This window comes from Oryzias latipes, chromosome 1 (genome assembly GCF_053564925.1).
Source record: "Oryzias latipes strain Hd-rR chromosome 1, Olatipes_Hd-rR_3.1".
Classification (NCBI taxonomy): Eukaryota; Metazoa; Chordata; class Actinopteri; order Beloniformes; family Adrianichthyidae; genus Oryzias; species Oryzias latipes.
In genome coordinates, this window is record NC_136237.1 from 34,071,171 (window position 1) to 34,093,207 (window position 22,037).

Consider the following 22,037-nt stretch of genomic DNA (forward strand, 5'->3'; position numbering starts at 1 on the left):
GTAAACTTAAAGCTAGTCTCTAAGCCTTCGCTATTGGAGCAGGATGTGTCACTATATGGCTTGCTTTCTTATAATGAGTGATGACAGTTTTTAAACAGGCCTTGAATAAAGTTAAATACACAACCCCGTCATTTGTGAATCAAAAAATCTTACCCCCAGTTGCATCACATTTTGACATATTTGATTTACAGTTTACTTACAGTCAAAGCTACACTTTATAGTATTTGGCAGTAAAATGATTAGGGGTGTGATGTATGATTGACTTAATCAATGAATCGATTTCTGATCGATCTGTCTGAGGCAAGTTGTTAATCAAATCAAACTAAACTATTATACAACCATTTCAAAATGAGATAAGTTGATAATCGATATTGAAAAACATTTGGATTGAGGCACAGTAGATTTATTTTACTATGATGTAAAAACGACCAAGTACCATAGCATCACACATGTGATGGCCACTGTGTTTGCTATTTGTTTGCACACATATTTATTTTACACTATTATCTTGCATGAAATCTAAGGAAATCTAGTAAACTTCACCTGAACTGTTCAGTGCCCAGGTTTTTATCTCTAACTCCCACTGGTTGAATTTTTGTCTAAAGATGTCCTTCATCGATTTTAGGTCAGTAAATCTGATCAAATCTGATTAACAGAAATGAACCAACATCGACCATGAATTATATCAGTAAACACAAATTATGACACGAATCAACTCGTTTTTTAAAGTGAAGAGTTAGATACCAAACAATGATTAATTATGGGGACAAAGACTAAAGCACAAACAACAGGACCCCATCGTCATGTAAACTTTAACTGTGTTCCAGAGGTGATGCACATTTATCCAAGTTACCCTGGATCAGCAGATCAAATATTAACATTTATAGTAAATAAACTGAAACTAGCTACAAAGAAAAACCTTTTTGAAAACAAGCTCCTATAAATGTGTTCATTTTGTAGTCTTACATAGGGACTAGCTTTGTTAGGATAGCAAGTGGTTAGTTGGTGAAATTGATTTTAAAAAACAACTCAACATATGTAACTGGAAACACCTAGATATTGTGTGCATTTGAGAATGTGTGTTTTAAAATGTACTTTTTCACGGGTGTCCGTGAATAAAAAATGAAAAACCCAAAGCAACAGGATGTGCAGAGCTCAAGCAAACACCTACAAAAACCATGATAAAGATCAGACACCCCTAGAACCACCAGGCTTTACCGTTTCTAAAACTAAGGATAAATGTAATTATAAAATAAATTTTTTGAAAAGCTTCATTATTTCAAAGTGATCCTAAAACTGTATTTTTGAAAATGCAGCTCATATTTACCCTGAAAAGTTCAGTGTAAATAAAACTAGAGAAGGGGAGAAACTGGTAGGGAAGCTGTCTAAAGTTTAAAGAAGTTTAAGTCTGTCCGTCTGTCAGAGTAATCTCCATTATCTGTGTCAGCATGACAGACACTTCTTTTTTTTTTTTTTTTGAAACGCAAAATTCATCTATAAAAAAATAAATAAATATAAACAGGATATCCGGTGCAGAAAATGAATCTATGCTTATCGACCGGCTTAACGGTGACCGTCTGATGTGCATGAAAAGTGTGCTGCTGACCGGGATGAAACATCGCATCCCCAACTTGCAGCTGCTAGTGCACAAAATTGGAAATCTAATTGGCTTTTGCTCAATTTGATTCTGAGTCAGTCTAAACGCATCACATTTGTGCGCAATTATGGTCTCCGTCCCTCTCGGATGCAGTCAAGTCAGTTCGGATCTGAAAACAGTTTAATCCAAATGCAACACGAGGAAACTAAGAAAAACCCCTTTAACCATTATTACAGAACAGAAGAGAACAGAAATCATCTTCATGTAGTTAATGGAACACTGCAAAACTAAATCTTAAATTAAAAAATTAATTGATTTAAGAAGAAAATAACATATTTTAACAGTCATTCTATCTCAGTGAAATAGTATGTCAAAGAATAGTGTCTTATATCAAGTTTTACCAGCTTTTTTTTACTTTCAATTTGACAAACATTCTTGGTTGGAATATTTGTCTTTGATTGGACTTGTGCTTTTGCTTGAATGATTGCATTCCCAGCTTACCCACAACCATGATGTTTAGCTCAAAGCCTTGCTTCATGGCCTTCCTCCTCATCTGCTCCAGGATGGCATCGATGCCCACGTAGCCAAATTCACCTGCATGGCTCTTCTCCCCCTTGGCTTGAGAGCTGGGAGGGTGAGGCTTGGCGGACTCGGACATGTTGCTGTGGCTCAGGCTCACCTCTGACCCTGAGGGGACACGAAGAACGTATAATGTAAAGAAACGGATACTAAACTGCTGAGCAAAACAATTTCAACAGGAAATAGAAAGTAAAGGAACTTTGAGTCGTGTTATAAAACCCCAACAGCTCCTATTTGAGAACTGCATTCAGGACTCAAAACGACATTTACGTGAGCCTGCACTGCATCAAGTCTGAAATTAGAGTGGCAGTTTTCAAATCCTTTTAAGGCAAATGTCTGTGGCATTGACAAATGTTACTACCCTCATTTCTGCACACGTTTGGAAACTTTTCAAAAAAACAACCATATAAGTTGGAAGCCTGACAGGAACAATGCCGCTATGCTGATTTTTCTTGTGATATGAAATGAGAAACAAACCAAAGCAAAACAGGCAGAACTTGTTGGGAGTCAAAGCAGCAGCCAAGTGCAAATGGCAGCTTACCTCACCTTCAGGAGGATTTGTTGTTAGCAGATGAAAGCTGCAAGCCAAAGCAACGCTGCAGCAAAGCACACTAGAACACAGCTCAGCTGAAGCCACCGTGTGAGCGTGTGTTTGCAGCAGAAGCTTCAACCATCTGAAAGTGGGAGGAAGAGGCAACACTTCCTGTGTTGTGACAGAACCCAATGGCTGCGTTTGCGAGAGCTTTGCAGCTTACAGACAAACCGCAGGCAAGCACCTGAACACACTTAACTGCAGATCTGATCGGTTTGGTTTGCTGCGACGGCATCAGAAGAACATTTAATGTGAAAATACGTACCAAAAACTAAATTGATTATGTGTAGCATTCCAACGAAAACATGGTTGAAATGGGTCTAAATGTTGGCGCTAATGTTCTGCAGCTATTTTTTAAAATTAGAGTTAAGTGACTCCTTTGTAAAACAGCATGATTCTTTCATGTGTCCCATCACTGCTTACTGCTGTACCTCCCCCAGAAATCACATAAATATCCAGCGACATCACAATCCCAGCCCACCTTTAATATTCACACCCAAATACCTAAACTTCACCATCCTTAAACTTCTTTAAGACGACAACCATTCCCACCTTTTTCATAAATCCTAATAATTCAGCTTTTACAGTTCAGTTGGTTTTGTATCACTCCCACTAGCCCACAGCCTATCACAACCCCAGCCTAATTTTCGAGCGATATTGGAGCCATCCAGCCATACAGTTTTGAGCCAGATGTCAGATCGGACAAGGAAAACAAAGATGTACATGGATCTAGTCGTCTACAAGTGGATGCATCGGAATAGAGAGGAATAGGGAGCTTGAGGCCCACAGGCTGTTGCACCTACGTCACTGCTACAAGCTTAGTCTAACTGCATTTTCATCATAGGCTCTTAATTCATAACAATTTAAAAGCCATTTTGAGCTTTAAATATGTCCTCCATCATGAGAGAAAGGCCACAAGGACATTTCAAAAACGCCAAAACTACAATTTTCAATGATCTTTAAAGAACATTCAGAATGATTTAGAGCACCAACGTTGTCTTCAAGGACTGCAGGACAGAGCTGTCGTGTATTGGATGTGAAATGTCTAAGGTATTTACATCCATTTATCTAGAAAGGTTTGTCCAGTATAACAGACTGAAAGATGCTAAAAACCTGTGAGAGATGAAGGATGCAGGTCTGCAGCTTTGGTACCTTTGGGGGTTCACATCCCTGGACCCACACCAGCCACACATTTGTCAGAACACAGATGTTGTGACAACTTCCCTGCTGCTCTAACATTTCCTTCCCTTTCTCGTGTAGTGTAAAAAAAGCTTCTTTCAGAAGCGTTTGTCTTCTCAATCTGAACACAAAAAAACACTGTTATAGCAAACTACAGGTCCCAGAAATTCTCACAAAAGTGAAAGCCAGGAGGAGAGCTGGCTGCCTCAGCCGTTTAATCCAAACGGCTCCTCAGTGAGACAAATTCAGCAGCTGCATCCAAGCGCGACAAAGTGTTAGACATGTGAAGCAGACATGGGAAACTGTACTAAACAGGTGCACTATTGGAAGCTGCTCGCACTGAAAGATAAAAACACTAGCTAGGTCGGATGACTCATTTTGCCTTTGAAACGTCGATTAAAAAAGAAAAAAAAGAGCTTTTTTATTCGCCTCGTGGCACACAAAAGCACCACTTCAAAACAAAGCTGACTTCATAAGATTAGCTTTGCAGAATAAATGAGTTCAGATTGTTTCTTTGCATGAACGGACAGATCCCTTCAAAAGGATCACTTTCAAAGAAAAGTGCGTCTGCCTAACACGGCAAAAAGATGAGTTCTGTTGGTGGAATTAGACATTATTGTAGGTTTGTCCGTCAGTCATTTGTTTCTTTTGGGGGCTTCATCCGGCAGTTGCTTGGTTTCCTGTTTGTCACCAAGAGTTTCAAGAAAACAAACCACAGCATTTCTGTTCATACTTCAGCGGAAGTATATTCAGCGTCCGTTTATTATTATACAGACTCAATCAAGTTTGGACAATGTGCTTAGCTTGCTCTTGATCATAATTAGTTTACTATTTGTTCCAGAAAGGAGCTGAGTCATAAGAAAAAGTTTTTTTGTTGGTTTTTTTGCCAAACATTGAGTTCCTTTCTAAAAGGTTTTGAAATTTGGCTGCTAAAATGCATGGAATGCTCCCTCCCACACTGGGATGGGGGATTTGGACCAGAACCAACTGTTGGCACACTTCCTTGTGTTCCAACCGATGCAAATCTTAACAGTTAGCAGGCTTAGCTCACTTTCTGCTGGCTCTATTTTGACTTGAAAAAGGGCTACTTTGTGGATTTGTGCAAAACATAAAGTCAAGTCTCATGCCTTTATTTATCACATTTAACTATTCACATAAAGACAATAGAAAATCGTGTTTTGTGTCTGGCTTTAAGTTAGAAGAAAATGTTTCCTGTTTAGGAAACTTCATTCAGGTTAGAGACCAAACTAATCCACTAACATTTTTTTCCATAATTTTATTATAATCATTATAACATGATAAGGCGATTTATCATCTAATTCCAGTAAATGAAGGCGTGTCGAAGGTTTATAAATACAGCATGTACAGTGAAGTAACATGAGCTGAAAACATTAGCTGGCATTTAGGCAAAGCTAAACAGAATTTTGGTTAATTGGACCATAATACGACTATGTGCTGTCATTTAAATGTGGGCACGATGCAGATGTGGTCAAAATTTAGAATCTGATCATGAATTCTTGGACTCATTTTGTCATTGGGGGGACCATGGTGCAGTGGTACGGTTGTCGACCTCTGATCAGAAGATTGCAGGTTTGATTTCGCTCATTTGTGGAATTGTCCTTGGGCAAGACATTGAACCCCACCGTGCCTCTGGTGGAAGGTTGGCGCCAGTGTTTGGCAGCGGAGCCACCATCAGTGTGTGAATGGGTGAATAGGCCTGTGAATGCAAAGCGCTTTGGGCCTTTCAAGGAAGGTAGAAAGGTTCTATATAAGCATAGGCCATTTACCATTATTGTTCTTCCAGAAAGCAACATGTTCATTCAAAGTTATCTTAACTAGTCTTTCATGGAGTAAAGCTAAACTTCTGAATGAGTATCCTGCACTATAATAATTCACATATTTGAAAAACAAAAGTATAAACATGCAGTTTAACTTCAAAAGGTTTTCACCTTAATATACTGGGTCTATTCTTTTTGAAGCCCAACAATAATTAAAGTGGCGTCTTTATATTTTCTCTATTTCAACTATAATGGGACTTTTTATTATTTTCTTTGACAGTCACACGAAAATTCAGTTGACAGATCTTAACCAATGTTTCAGGCTCAAAACCCACTTTCAACCATGGATTTAAAATTTAACCCAGGTGTACAACTTGCACACAGTCTTCCCTTTCAATCATATAAACCTTTCTGTTGTATTAAAGGAAAAAACTTGACCCACATTCCCCATCAACAAGCCAACGGTCTGCTCACAAGGCCTTCATCAAAGTACCACCAAGCAGATCACATCCAACCTCATGCTTAGTAAAACCTGACTGAAACTTGATCAGGCGGCCATCAAAAACAAACCCATCATTGTGTTGCAATAGAGACTAGTGAAACCATAGATGCTGTGCTCCCATTGATCCACAAAAGCCAGTTACTGTTATTTTTGGCCCTGCCTGAAATGATTGGAAAACATTTGATGCCGAACACAGAAACGCTAACATTTAGCAGGCAAAAAACAAAATATGAATGCTGTTAAAATGTTGACAAATGAAGTACAAAATATATATAAAATATGTATATGTATAAAATGCATACAAAACCCACACATTTTAATTTTTCAATTTTTTATTGTGTTATTGTATTTTTAATTAACTTAAGAGTGTTGTTGAATAAAATAATTTCCTTTAAGAATAATAAAGATACCACTTGTCAGTCTATGTCTACCATTGCGCAAAATCTGGTTAGTGTGCTAAAAAAACAGATTGTTGCCATCATAGAAGTAAAACAGATGTCTGCATATGACTGTTATCTTGTTCAAGTACCTGTTGGGTCTTTAATTTATTAGCTGACAGATGTAGTTATTACCAGCAGGTAAACCACCTTTGTGTTTGACCTAAACGTTTTAGTAAAGTGATCTAAAAGTCATCCTTAATCATTTGTCATTTCTTTCATTCAAACTCTGGTATTGGCGGTTGTCTCGGTGGGTTGTGGCACATAAAAAAAATAAAAGATTGTCGTGAGTTGGAAACATCAAACTGGGAGCCATTTAAATTGCTTTTGTTCTGTTTTTTTTCACTAAACTGGAAATGATGACAAGCCCAGCTGGTCTTTGGCGACTCCCCCTCAGGATGAAGAGATAATGACGTTTTATGCTTCTGTCTGGAGGTGGATGGAAAGTCCAGGCGGAGAAAGGCAGACACACAGTTGACTGACAGTCATGAGTGTGTCACTAGAGTTTGGGATGAGAACCTGTCATTTATTTTCCTCTTTTCACTTTATGGGCCTGTTATATGGGTACCGTCAGAAAATAATTAAAGAGGATCATCTTATTTAGACAAAATGTTATCTTTTTTCGTTTCTATCATTTCTGCCCACAGTTTTGGTATACCTTCCCCTGTCCCAATACTGAACACCAACTGGAAAAAGTTGTGTTGTTTTTGTCTGTTTTTTGTGTGTGTAATCCTGCCAATCAGCCCCATTCCCAGAAAAATAAACCTTTTAAAGACCTAAAAAAAAAAAAATTATCTGTACCCATTAATAATCAGACAATTGTTACAGTGATTGTGGATGAAATGGCAGCCAGAATAACAAAAGCAGAGACCAGCAGTTATAGCTGTTCTCCTGATAAGTTGGATGTGAGTAATAGCATGACAACTTACAATGCGGCAGAGATCCAGGTTGTGATTCACGGCAACAGCCGCACACATCTGATTCCTCTTAGTGCTTTAGCTCTGAGGTTTGTCTGCTTGCAGTTGTGCTCTCAAATCATGCAAAACAAAGTCTTCCAATGGCTGCTTCCCACTACTGCTTTTACAAGTAACTCTTAACAAAAGGCTGCAGAAACATTTGTTTAAGTGAGAACACAACAGTAACTACCAGTTGGTTGATCATTACTTAGGAATGAACTTAATCTTTGGTCCAAGAACAATAAATACTCTGTGGTTACTGGTACAACAGAGAAAGGAAGAAACAAATGTGTCATTTAACTTACTAAATTAGCAGTTAGTCAAATTGGGTCTTTCTTACCCCATTGTCAGCCAAATAACCTGCCATCAGCAAATTAGCTAACCAGCAATTAGTTTAGTTTAAGGTTAAAGACCCACTCAAATCATCTTTTAAATTTATATTAAAAGCGGTTCCAGTGGTCATTGAATTAGGATTTTGCTGTTTTTAGCCAAAATCAGAAAAGCTGTGCTGTTTTCTAGGACAGTTTCTGCAGAGCGGCGGGGGTTTGTTAGAAATTCACCTCCGAGTTGTGGGTGGGAATGGTGGCACAGAGCAACCCCGCCCCTCTTCCCCTCTCTGTTGTGCTGTGGAACAAAGCAGGGAGCCCTTGCCCCACCCAGTGTACTTTCTATGTCACAAACAAGCTTCATTTTAAACTGCATCTTTTGTCTGTTCCAGATTCACAAATACTTAAATATAGAAATACTCAGAAACGCAATGCCAAGCTTAATTTTCCTTATACATGTCCTCAATCATGGGAAAACAATGCTGCAAGAACATGTTTAAAACACCAAAAACATGATTTCCTTTGGAGTGGGTCATTAGAAAAATCTAATGACAAACTGATGAATAAACAAAGCGCCGCACCTCTGTCTGTAGTTACATTTTACCAGACAACTGAAACCTTTTTTTTTCTAAATGTGTATGATGCAACTTCAACAGTAGCCAAACAACAGTCAGTGCTTCAGAAATCACTCCTTTTTAAAACTGGAAATTGCATTACTTTTATATTTCTATTAAATTTCTTCAATATCTTGCCGTGATTTTAATTATTGACCAGATCTGGTGGTCAAAATAAAAGATCCCAGGACTTTGGAGCGCCATCTTGAGAATCACTGCAACTTTTTTTTTTTTTTTTCTAGGGACAGAGACAGAGCCGCGGGGCTTTGTTTGCTTACAGATAGACTGCTGAGCAATAAGTGAGTCGGCATGAGTTGGTGTTTGTCTAAATAAGCATGCAGCGGGGAAAAAAAAGAGCTTCATTTGGAGACAAAATACGGTTCTGGGGTTAAGTGTGAGTTTTCTATTGCTGATGTAAATAAGCACCAACAAAGAGATAATCTGATTTTCCTCTAAACCGCCCTTTTCAAACAAAAACAAAAAAAGGCTCAGTACAAGACAACAAGACCAAAAAAGAAATTAACAATAAACTGCTTTTACTCTGACAAAGCCACATTTAAAAGAAAAATAGATTTTGGAATAAATCTATAAACAGGCGTGTCTGCTAAAGACAAATGCAGCAAACTTAGCAAGAACAAGCAGATCTATCATTAACTAACCTTTTTTTTTTTAAATACAAAACAGGTATGTTAATTCACAAAAATGTAATATTCACCAAAATATATCCTTATTTGTTATTGACTATTAACCTTCATTGCAAAAAGATGTAATGGGTTATTATGATCACAATAATGTCAAAACACAACCTCCTTGTTGTTTTATTGCCACTGCTTTACATTAGTCTTAGCATCTCAGCTGAAAGAAGTGCTGTTCTAATATTGATAACGTTAATGTAACTGTTTGATATTTGTATTTTTTTTTAATCATTTATTAATAATAGCCTTCCACTCTGCTGTTCTCTTTTGCCCCCTCCCAAAGTCTCCTGCGCCACCACCCCCAATAAAATGTTTGGCCCCGCCCATGTTTTCATGTTACTGAACTTTCTTATTACCTTAAATTTTTCCAAGATATGTGTTTTTTGGGAGAATAGTCTGAATGGTTTTGAATGAAATGAGCGTTCTGCTCTTGGACATACATTAAAGTTCATGTTGGTGCTTAAAGGGCTGAGGGTTTGCGACGCTAAGTGCAGAAGAAAATCGCAAATTTCTTCCAAATGACAAACGGCAAACCCAACAATAAATCTCATGACGGCTCCCATAGATTATGGCACATTTTTGACGTACACCGTACATTTCACATATTTTCTTGTGAGTCTCGCACTACAAAACGGGGGTTGGAAAAATGCTGCTGGCAGACTCATCCCTCAGTCGTGTCATTTGAGTTGGCCTCTGGAGAATGCAACTCCTGGCTTAATGGGGAGCAAAGCAGATGGTGCCCCTCAGCATTCAAAAGCAACCTTTCGCTCAGAAACGTCGGGGAGAATAGATAATGACCCGTCTCAAAACACCACCCACAGCCTGAAAGAATGAGAGGCTACAAAAAGAGGAGAGGTCACAGAGGTAAGGGCAGCAGCCAGAGACGAAACTAACTAAACTCAACTACATTTAACTCACGTCCTTCTACAAGAAAAACATGGAGGAGAAACAAGGAAGTTGCCACCGCAAAACCAGCTAATGGATGAAGCAGGGGAACTAGTAAAGGGCCAACCAGTCACTAAATCTAGCAAACAAGCACTTCCTTCTGTTCAATATTTAACAGTTTTACATGTGAGGGAACAGGAAGTGTGACTCATCTCATTGAAAACAGTTCCCATTCCTATATTCACATTATAGAACATGCCGCCAAGTAAGCCTGCTGTCCTACAGAAGCCTTTTCTTTTCATAAAGAGCCCATGTTCTGCTGAACCTGCCCCCAGCAAGTGTGTTGCTAAAGTTGTAAGCAGAAACAAAGGCAAATCTGTTTAAAATGACCCATTTACACATCTGTTTTTCCACCAGTTTAGCTGTCTTAATTAAATGATATATTCAAGGTTAAGAGTTCATGTTGTCTTCTCAGAGAACATGTATTTTTCTGCAGTCACATTCCCTAAATCCCAAACGGATCAATGACCCATATTTACTTTGTTATTCTGCCACAGAGATGTGGAGCAGACCGTCACAAATTGTGACGATCTGCCAGCTCTCCCCCAGCGATGGCACCCCATCAAACTGTCACCTCTAAAAGGACATGACATGTCTCATTTCCTCCCAGCCATGACATACATGTGGAGCAGAAAATGTCTCCAGAGGCAGCCAACGAGTCAAACAGAGGGGCCACAGATGTGCATCACATTTAACAAAAGAAATCCACATTTTCTAGCTTGTGACTCTCACAGCAAAGAAAGGTTAGAGATATTTCGTCTTTTTTGAGTCTTTCCAGGAGTGACTAACGTGTGTGGAGAATGGTTTGCTCAGTCATGTTTATTGTTGAACATGTTCACACCTCTCCTCAACCTCAGCTCGTCTGCCTGCAGGCAAATGCTTTGCTCCAAAAACACTTAAAGTCTAATGTCCAAAGGGAAGCAAACCCTCCTCAAATCTCTATAATAACAGGACTAAACAGGTCAGAAGTGAGAAAATGATTAGGACTTTGAATCGTGCAAGAAAACGGAAACCCATGGATTTATTTTAAAGTCTAACTCCAATCAGTTTTTGAAAAGCGTTCCCATTGTTTGTTTAATTAGGATCATGCAATTTTTAGCCAAAATTTAAAAAAAAATGTAAAATTTTCTAGGACATAGTTTCAGCATTTCTAATTTCATTAGAAATTCACCTTTGAGTTGTGGGCACAGACTAAGCCTGCCCCAATTTCCCATCATCCATGTGTTTACATGCTCTCCTGCTAGCTTACAGCCTCTCACAACACTAACCTAACATTACCGGTACAACAAAAATGGGGAGCAATATCGGAGCCATCCAGCTTTACAGTTATGATTCAAATACCAGTTTAGATGAGGAAAACAAGGATGTACATGGATTTATTTGTCAACAAGTGGATGCATTAATAGACTGGAGCAGAGAGCTTGTGGTTTTCTTTAGTAGCTTCTACATTACAGCTACAGCCTTTTTCAAAACAGCATTTGTTCAACTGCTCCGGATTCACAACGATTTGGATAGAAACACTTAAAAATGAAACTTAATTTAAAATTTAAGCTTCATTTTCTTTAAATGCGTCCTAAAAATAAAAAAAAGTACCACCAGAACATGTTAAAAACACAACTTTCATCTGAGTGGGTATTTAAGCGGCTGACAGTAAAGAGTTTACCTTAAAGTTTTTTCCACCGCTGATTGAATCAGGTTTTATCAGGACCCAGGCAGCTGAGTGACTTTAACCTGTAAATTAGTCTCTGGGTTGAGCAAATATTGGCAGTCAGGATCAGTCGTTTAAATGTCAAGTTAGTTCATCTAATGCATCAAACTAAACATGTCATGTTGTCATGGTAACATGGCAACTGTTGAGACCAGGCTGAACCTTTAATAAATAACATTCTCCAAAACTCTGCCAGTTTGCAAAGTGAACAAGATAAATTCCTGCTTTTTGTGTTTGGTAAAACTTGACAGGGGCTTTTGAATGTAGTGTGCAACAGTGAGGAAGAGGACCACAAACTGGATTAAAGTAACTCATGTGACACACCAAAAACATGGGATAACATTTTCAAAAGCACAACCTAACTTCTTCTAAAGAGAACAAGTTCAAGAATTTCTCAAATTTAGGCAATGTAGCTTGTGAAGAACATTGGTTTGCCTGTAAAACCTTTCAATTTGAACAACTTTTTCACAGGAAGACACATTTCCTAAATGGCACTGAAGCAGCTTGGCTCTGCTGGTGCAGATAATTCATTACACCGCTTCAAACAGAGGCTGATCCTCAGTGAGATGTGATGAGAGCTGAGGCTACCAACAAAGCTGCACTTCTGGGATCCACGTGTTACTTAAAAGGATAAACTGTGATTGGTCGAAACCATTTTTCAAAAATGACCATCGAGACATGCGTTAAAGAGACAATGGGAGGGAAGGGGAGAAAGATGAGGAGAGGGGAGGAGGAAAGTTGAGAAAGAGGGGGGAGAACGGGAATGTCTGACCCCCCAAACTCTCCACAATGGCTGAACAATGAGGAAAGAAACGAAGAGATTTAAGACCCTCATACCAGGGTTTTCTACACAAAAACAAGCCAAATCTGGATTCTGCACCTCAGAATCGAATGCTCTCTAAAAGGTGAGACACCTGGCAAACTTACACTGAAAACAAACCAAATTCTCCTTTGCTTAACTGTTTCTCCCTCCACCTCTCCTTTACACCTCCTTCTTTTCCCTCTTTTCCCTCAAATAACTCCCAACTTTTACTCCAAGACAGAAAAGCACACAGAAAGCATTAAGATTGAAGAACTCACCCAACCCTTTCCTCTCCCACTATTTCTACTTCTTCTCCCACTCTCTTCCTCTCTCAATCACAGCTCCAGCTGGTGAGGCTGGGCTGCTGCTCCTCTAACCACGCCCACCAAGGGATCACGTGACCATCCTCCCAAGTGGCTTGGAAGGCATTCAGCAGTCACACCCCTCATTCAGAGAAAGTCAGTGGAGATTTGGTGATATCTGATGTTGACCAAAGTCGCAGAGGAAAGAGTTGGCTGACAAAATAAAATCAAAAATCTGTTTTTTTTTTTACTCTGCTCCTCTGATTATCTTAAATATGATTCTCCTGCTCCTTTCCCCTTGAGTGTCCCATCTGCCCCCACGCCCCCCACTGCTTTAGCTCATGGAGGAGGGTGTTAAATTATATGTGTGTGTGTGTGTGTGTGGACACAGAGAAGAGTTAGTCATCTCCTTCCCACCCACAGACACACTAAGATATGTGCCACTGTCCCCAAGCTATCGCTGACCCATGACTAATGCTTTTCTGTTTTAAAGCAAAGTATTGTGCAAGGAAAAAAATGGAATCAGCGCTAGTTGGTAAATTTTACTACCTTCACGTGACTAGCTGGAAACAGCAGTCGTACTATCAGTCAAACAGAAACTTGACAAATAGGCCCCAAGGAATCAAGTCTAAAAGGAGCAAACAAAAACGCTCTTTAGACTACTTGAATATAGCTTTATCAAACTCTTTAAAAAATTATTGATGTCTATAGGTTCTGAGTTATATTCCACACTAGTTAAGGAATTGAGAGATGATTATTTTCCTATAAGTGTGATGCTCAAAATGCTCAGCTGTTAGATTAGCACAGCAAAAAAACTGGAAACACAAGAAGACTGTTCTCCTAAACTAATCAAAAACAACAAACACTAGTGTCAAGTAGCATTCAATATTTTTAAGCAATGCTGCCCTCAAAACAACAATTTCCAACTGCTTAATCTGCACTATGAGAAATTTGAAACAGTTGAAAGCAAACAGAAAGATGTATTTCAATGAAAAAAAGGTAAACTATAGCAACAATGCCATTTCTGTTACCCAAATAAAAACATTCTTCCTCTTCAATGGAGAAATTTAGCCTAAGTAAAAAGAAAAATATTGCAGACAAGATTCAGATTGTGAATGTGTGGCTCCATTTTAGTATTAACAAGAGTATAAACTGCGTTTTTTTTTTATAGATTGGCCAGGGGGGCGACTTACAGTCTGTAGGGACTTATTTGGGATTTGTTTTTATTTTTTTTACAACATAAATAGGCTTGTATAGTCATTATTTTCCCACTAACAAGCAGTTACCCTTTAGCAGTTGTTTCCCACTAGCAACCACTAGAGGGCGTTGTAGATGCATGTGTCAGTATTTGCTGCTGACAGCAACGCAGAAGAAGAAGCGCCGTCCAACACAAAGAATCGGATTGTTCTCAAATCAAATTTGAAGTTTGAATCGCGAAATTACGCTGGGCTTGGTGAATTTGTTCATTTGTGTTGGACTTTCCTCTTAAAAGTGCGACTTATATTTGTTTTTTTCTTATTCATAATGCAATTTTTGGCTCCTGCGACATATACTCTGGGGCAATTTATACTTCAGAAAATACCTGCAAAGGCCTCTGTGTCTTCCGATCCATGCCAATGATTTTTTAACATAACTATAACTTATTTGGTAACCAAAGTAAATTTGTAAGACATAAATCGTCATTCCTAAATCTCGTTAACTAATTTCCTCAAAAGAAGGACTTCATAAAAATTTAACATAACGTCTGACTCAGTGACATAACATACATTCAATTCTGGCAACAAAACAAATGAAACCGGTTTTAAAATCATTGAAGATCCCTGGAACTCTACTTTAGTGGTGCTTGTTTTAGAAAACATTTTTAGCAACACATTTTTTAAGTAAACAAAAAATAAAAACTTGAACTAGAAGTGATATTTTCCCAATTGCTTTTAAGTTGCTGCTGATTTTTTAGTTACTATACCAGCAATTTTAACTAATTAGAACTGGCTCCTCAGTATTTAACCTAGATCTGAGCTGTGGTATTGCTATGCCACTGTTTGATATTAATTGTAACACTTTTAAAACTACCGTACATGCAGGTTGATTTTAACTGCTAAGGCGAGAAGTAGCCACTAATGAAATCCTAACATGCTTTGCTTAGAGCAGTGTAAGTGTGGGTTTAACTGATCCAGAACACCACAGCACCAGCCTACAATGCAAAAACAGCTTACCATAACCTTTTCTTGTGACCTGCGTTTGAGCAGCAGTTCTTCATCTACAACTTATCTTCAGTAACTTGTTGTTTCATCAGATAGAACAGCCTTCCTCCCTCCATTTGTTTTTCTTGAAATCAGGATACCAAACATCTCACAGCAAGCAAGACAAGACCTGATGTTTTCACTGTCCCCCCTGTATGAAGGCAAACTTCTTCAGAGGGATAAACAAGCCTAAGGCTCCTTTGCAGTATGCGTCTTTTAATCAAAGAAAAATATTTTCCATGAAGCTGTCACCAGGCAATGAACAATGTTTTCACCGCTAACCTCACGACAGACCAGACCAGCAGCTGAAACTGCCATTTCCTCTGGTGGGAACCAAAGATCAAACGAAAAGTCAGCTGTTTGGCCAGATAAACCAGAAAAAGGCTAAAAAGCAGCTTTGAGTCCAGATAGGAGAAGTGCCACATGTGTGTCTGTGTAAACAATATCAGCAATGGTTCCTCCTGGAGGCTTTTTGAACATGTCTTTCAACATAAGATTTGTGATTTTTATTTTTTTTTTGTTTACAGGTATTTGAGCCTGACTTATAAATCATACTTGTATTTAAAAAAAAAAGAGAGAGAGAAAAAACCAACAAATTCTCAGAAATCGACAAAGTAAGTGAACTAACACTCTTAAAAACTAGTGATCCATATAAGTTTAAGAAAATCCCCTAAACACATACACATTCAAATACTTTGGAGATTTGCATGTACGTTCATGTTATTTTCTTTAAGTCCCACTCCAATCGCCTTTTAATCTATTGTAAAAGTGTTCCCAGTGTTCTTTTAGTTATGATTATTCTGTTTTTAGCGGAAAAAAAAAAAAAGGACACACAGAGTGGCAGTTTGCCTCTGAGTTGTGGGCAGAACTGTTGGTGCAGAGTAAGCCATCTTCCATTTCTCATAATCAATCGCACAATCAAACACGCAATCCCGCTATCTTACAGCCTCTCACAACCCCAACCTGATATTACAACAACAATATATGGAACAAAAATGGAGCTATCAGTACTCCAGTTTTGAGCCAGATTCCAGCTCGGACGAGGAAAATGAAGACGTACATGGATCTATTCGTCTACAAGTGGATGCATCGGAATGGAGAGGAATAGGGAGCTTGTGGCCCACAGACTGTTGCACCTACGTCACTGCTACAAGCTTAGTCTAAACTGCACTATTTTATCTGCTCCCAATTCAATTGGAATAAAGAAATACTCAGAAATGCTATTTTAAGGTTAATTTGTGTAAGCTTATACATGTCATCCATCATGAGAAATATGCCACAACAAGTGAGCCTTTAAATATGTAGTAAAAAAGACAAAAAATTAAATTTTCAGAAGTTTACTTACAATCAAAACAGAATGAAATAGCACTTTTGATCCAGTAGTTTTCTATAAAGTGGTCCAGATTAGCTGAAGCCCATCGAGACGACTGTTGTTGTGATTTTGGGCTATACAAATAAAATTGAAATTGAAATTGAAATATAGTTGCAAGAGCATAAGGACATCCCTTTATTTCATAGCAAAGCGTTACAGACGGTTTTATACATTTTCACACATCAGATGTTTACTTTGAGATTTGCTTAAATATTCCTTAGTCGTTTTCTCTAAAAATAAACTCAAGATTAATTCAGCTCAAAATATCAGTTCATCAAATCCCAAAGGTCTAAGACAAAACTTAATAATGCGTGATGGGAACCTGTGATTGGCCCAAAGGTCAGGGCTAATTGCGAAGGGCGACACAATCAGTGCCGAGCACATAAGGAACTGATTAGGCGAGTCACCTCTGCGACTTAACAGCCCAAATGACATAACCTTTACTGCAGAGGAGATGGGATGGCAAGGAACGCCAGCAGAAGGAAGGATGTAAGGGAAAGAGGGCACAGGAAGAAAGAGATAAAGCAAAGGGAAGAGGAGACAAGCATGGGGGTGGTTGAGAGAGCAAAGGAAAGAGGAAGAACATCTGGCTTGACTTGGATATCTACAGGGTAGATAGCATGGGCTGTTAGAGACTTCCTGTTGTGTTTTCTGCTGTGCTTGCTCTGGTCTCCCAAGGTACAAATGGAGACAGCATGTGCGATGAGTGAGGACACTCCACAGTGCCCCCCCAGGCCTCAGCTTCTTCCTGTTTGGCAGAACTCCCTCAATTTGTGCTGAATGAATCAGTTCATGGATGTGTCTGAGCTTCTCCAACAGCTTTTTTAAAATTTATTTTACCAAATTAGTTGTTTTATTTGACAGGGTGTAAACATTTCTGGTACCACATCTAAAGTTTCTAGTGTTTGCCTATGAAGGGTGTCTACATGTGATGCTACAGTTCAGCTAAAGTGACAGAACATCTAAAATGGTTCATGTTAAAAGTTTGAGTCAGTTCCAGAAAATGTATGTAAATGTCTTTTTTGTGCAATTCAGTCCCAAACAAGTATAAAACAAAGAAAACAATGTTTAAATCCCGCACCATAAATCTCTCTAGGAGGACATTTGTCACAGCATGGCCTCAATGATATGACCTAACGATTGGTTGATGAAGACCCAAATTCACTTTACTTCAATGTAGTTAAAAAGTAAAACAAATAAATTATATCCCAAGCGTACACAAAGGCCAAATAGATACTCACAAAAGGTGTCAACCTCAGGGTTGCAGTTGCTGCAAATAGAAGCCATATCTGCTGTGGACCTCTCACTGTTTCGTCGGTCTCCTGCTTCCAGTAAAATTCCTGCTTTTTTACAAGAATTCCAGCTGCTCTGGTAAGTTTCACAGGTCTGCAGTCGAGGGAGAGCAAATCGAAATAACTGTCCAGTTTGCACGCACACCAACGGCTATCTCAGGACGTTTCGGAGCCAAAGCTTTCCCCCATGAACAATAAACAGAGTGATTCCATGGGAATCCCTGGCCCTCTCACTACGGCGTTGGGAGTGTAGATGAATGAACTTGAGGTAAAAAAGAGGGAAAACTGAAGAAGATCTAAAGTATTTATGCAGTTTCTTCACGTCTTCCCGAAACATCCAACCAAGTTTTGATGTTAATTATACCCCAAAGTCACTAAATTACAGAGACCAGGAAAGTCTCAATTAAGAAACTGTTTTTAGAACCATGAGCCATCCTTTCACTGAACTCCTGTTAGGTTTAATTGGCCTTTTTCCCTTTAGTCATGAATTCTTTATCCATCTGTCGCATTTCTTTGGAGTGATCTTGATGTGTGGTCTTCTGTGTAAACTCACCGACTCCTTCACACCATACAGACTGAAGGTGAAAGTTCACCCCGAGTTCCTCCTAAGCTCTACTGAACCACCTTTGATCAGACAAAAGTTAGAGCTCAAAATGTATTTAGATATAATGTAAAATAATTAATTAAAGTTATTGATAAAGAATCTAGTTCTTCTGGTGGTGTCTTTTTTTATTTAAAGTCTCTCCCCAATCATCTTTTAATCTATTGTAAAAGAGTTCAGTTTTCTTTTAATTGTGATTTTGCATTTTTTAGCCAAAATCAAAACAATTGTTGATTTCTCAGACATAGGGTCCGCAGAGTGACAGACACATTGCTTAGCAACAGTTCATGAGAAATTTGCCTCATGCTACGTTCACTCTGGGCTTGGAAATGGCGGGCACTTTTAATGAAAAGTCTATGTAAACGCGCGTACATGCACGTTACGGGTTTCCACTATTTCCGCCATTGACCTGCTTTCGAAGTTGAACCAGTTGAACTTTGATCAATCAGAGACTGATTTTTTTGTGACATATGGTAGCGTGCATTTCAAAACACGGAAGTACCAACCATTCAAAAGTTGCTCATAAGGGAGAAATTAATAATTGCAGTTTGTACCTGGAATTATGACAGTCTTTCATGCAACACAATAGAGCTTAGAACAAAAATAGTGAACATTATTGGAGCTGTCCAACTGTACAATTCTGAGCCAGATGTCAGCTCGGACGAAGCAAAAAAAGACGTACATGAATCTATCCATCTGCAAGTGGATGCATCAGAATGGAACAGAGCAAGGAGCTTGTGGCCCGCCCATCGTAGCTTCTATGTCAAAGCTACAATCTTGTTCAAATGGCATTTTTTCCTCTGCTTTTGATTTACATATAATACCGACATTTTCAGAAATGCAAATTAAAGCCTAATTTATTTATGTCCTCCATTATCTGAAAATGCCACGAGAACATAATATTTTTGTCTCTCTTGCAGTTAACTACGTGCAAGCATCCTCAACTCAGAGGAAAATATCTGATGGACAATTGCTGCTCTGCAGAAACAATGTTCCTAGAAAGCAACACAGGTTTTTGGATTTTGGCTAAAAATGGCATAAGCATAATCAAAAGATCATCTGGAACGCTTTTACAATTCAAAAGGCGATTTTTGTTTCATTTTTAAAGTTTTTTTCTTTAAGTGCTCAGGTTTAATTTCAGTAATTTGATATTACTTGCTGTTACACTAATCCACGAGTTGGGAAAAGTTAGGTTCATCATTAGAAAGAGCACAAACCATGTCAACAATGGCAATCACTGAATTGAGAGTTTCTTCAATACCAAATCTCCTTTTGCTGTTGCATCGTTAAGTTCAGGTAGAATTAAAGAACCTGAGGCTTTGAACCGATCTTTTTTCCACTTTAAGAAAGTAAACGCCTCACACATGAACCCCTTCTGTCTAACAACTACTGTTTCAGCAGATGGCAGGAATGTGACTCAGTAGACCATCTGTCTTTCTACACATACAGATAAAATTTACACACACTCCACAATCACTTTTTCAGTGTGTTTAGTCTCAATCAACAAACAGTCACAACTTAATTGGCAGATAATGTTGGGAAACACCTGGCTAGACATAGTTTGCATCATTTGTTAAACCTTTAACTCACTTTAAACTTCAGATTCTCTGCATTAGGAGAAGTCCAAATTTTTATGAATCAATTATTTTTAAAGGTCTTTTTGTTTTCAAAAAAAAACATTTAATAATGGGAGGTAATAAAACTTTATTGGTATACCTTGTATAGCTTCATTAAATACCACTAAAAATACACTTTAAAAAATTAAAAACAACTAATAGTTAAGTTAAAGACATCTTGGATGTAAACAGTATAATGTCTAGCAAAACGTTTGAGGGAAGCAGGGACAAAAAACTGATTTGTGCAAAAATAATTAGATATACGATGATAAAAGTCAACTGAATAAACATTATCTTAGCTTATCTTGTACACACTGGTGGTTCATGTCCTATAATGTGTTATGTTTTGATGACATTGCAAAAGACATTTCGGGGACTAATGTTGGGTTTGGTAGTAAGCCCAAGAAGCTGAATGAAGAGGGGGGAGGGGTTTGACTCCTGCAGTTTGGGGATTTCGGATAATGACTGAAAAGGACAAAGGTCTTTCTGCAGTGGTGGGAAACTTCTTTAACCATTGACTTCCCCCAGATGCTCAAAGTAAACTTCAACTTCCGAAAGTCCATATCTGGCAGGCAGGGGAAGTCTTTGTGTGTGCTTTTATGACAAAAACCAAGGGCTGCCCCCTTTTCCCATTAGTGAGATCCACTCCTTCACGTCAGAATGATGTTCTTTAGTGTTTCATCTGAAGTCTTGTCTGTGTCTGCACACTTTAAAGAGTTTTGTAAATAACTATCACATTGATTTAAGGAGTGCTGAAACCTTTAATCACAGAAAAGATGACATTTCCACACTGATTTATTTCTTTTTTCTGCCCCCTGGAGTCATTATATGTTTTTTCCCTTAACCATATTAAATCTTTGTAAACAATATTTGGCAAAAACTCTGTCTAACTAAGCTGACAGTCCTTGGAAGTAGCTTTCATCTGTCACATACTGCCTCCTAGTGGCGTGTAAGAAAGACGCAATAACAGTGAAAGCTGTTATGAGAAGTCTGTTTTATCACTGCAGGACATTTTAGACCAGAAGATAGATGTAACAGATGAAAAGCTCACTGATTTGAAAGAAACATGGCAGCTCATTGCTTTAGTTTTTGCTCCACTGCAGAAGGAGCAGCAGCTTCTTGAGGCACAACAGTCTCATCCCCTTTGACCTCATGAAAGGCTGAGCTCATGAACGTGAAAAAAAAAAAATGGTCAGAGTATATTAAATATCAACAACTTCCAAGTTTTATTTTGTTGAGCTCCTGTTCCAGAAACCGCTGACAGGTAAAGTGAATCATGTCGGTCATCTCCCAACAATGCAGTGTTCTGCTGGGAAATCGTAAGTCTAACCTAAACGTTTCCACATGGTGACGGCATGGCCCTGACTGCCGCAGTTACCCCTCACAGCAGGACCGCCAAGGCACTGACCTGCTCTCCAGATCCTAATTCAGTACAACATCTACAAGATGCGCCAGAACAAGCCACCATGTAATCCCACAAGGCAGCACCCGGGTGCCAAACGCCACAGGACACCCTCAGAGGTCCAAATCAAAGCAGTGTAATGGGAAGGGGCCCTAAGAAGCATTACCCGATTGGTTTTAATGTTTAAATGAATTGAAACCTGTGTTCTCTGACTAAAATTACTTTTTAACCTGTAATCAGAGATGAATATAAAGGTTACTTTTAACATTGAAGTGTGATGCTTCTCCTCACATGCATGTAGACAAAAATCTCTTAGCCTCTGAATATTTTTTTCGGGGTAATTAGCCGAGAGGTCACACTGAGTAATGGTCTGGGATCAGACCAGAGTAATTACGCTGGGAGAGGATTGACCCCGTATAGGCCTCTGCCTGAGGGTTCGCGTATGCGTGTATGTCTGTGTGTATGTGCGTGTTAATGAGCAACAAAGAAAAAGACAAAAAAG

At 38.7% G+C, this 22,037-nt stretch overlaps 1 protein-coding gene across 9 annotated transcripts in view; it reads right to left on the reverse strand.

Annotated features, from left to right (window-relative positions):
• Window positions 1-22,037, reverse strand: part of septin9b (septin 9b) — an 82,806-nt gene that overhangs the window by 16,611 nt on the left and 44,158 nt on the right. For 4 of the 9 annotated variants that reach the window (XM_078946310.1, XM_023955394.2, XM_023955395.2 and 1 more), the window contains one exon: window positions 2,099-2,284. In XM_078946310.1, coding sequence (XP_078802436.1) covers window positions 2,099-2,284 — 186 coding nt within the window. Of the gene's footprint in view, window positions 1-2,098; window positions 2,285-2,717; window positions 2,853-11,863; window positions 13,349-17,865; window positions 18,042-22,037 lie in introns of those variants that run through there. The other 5 variants (XM_023955396.2, XM_023955399.2, XM_023955401.2 and 2 more) reach the window with 5 other exon arrangements.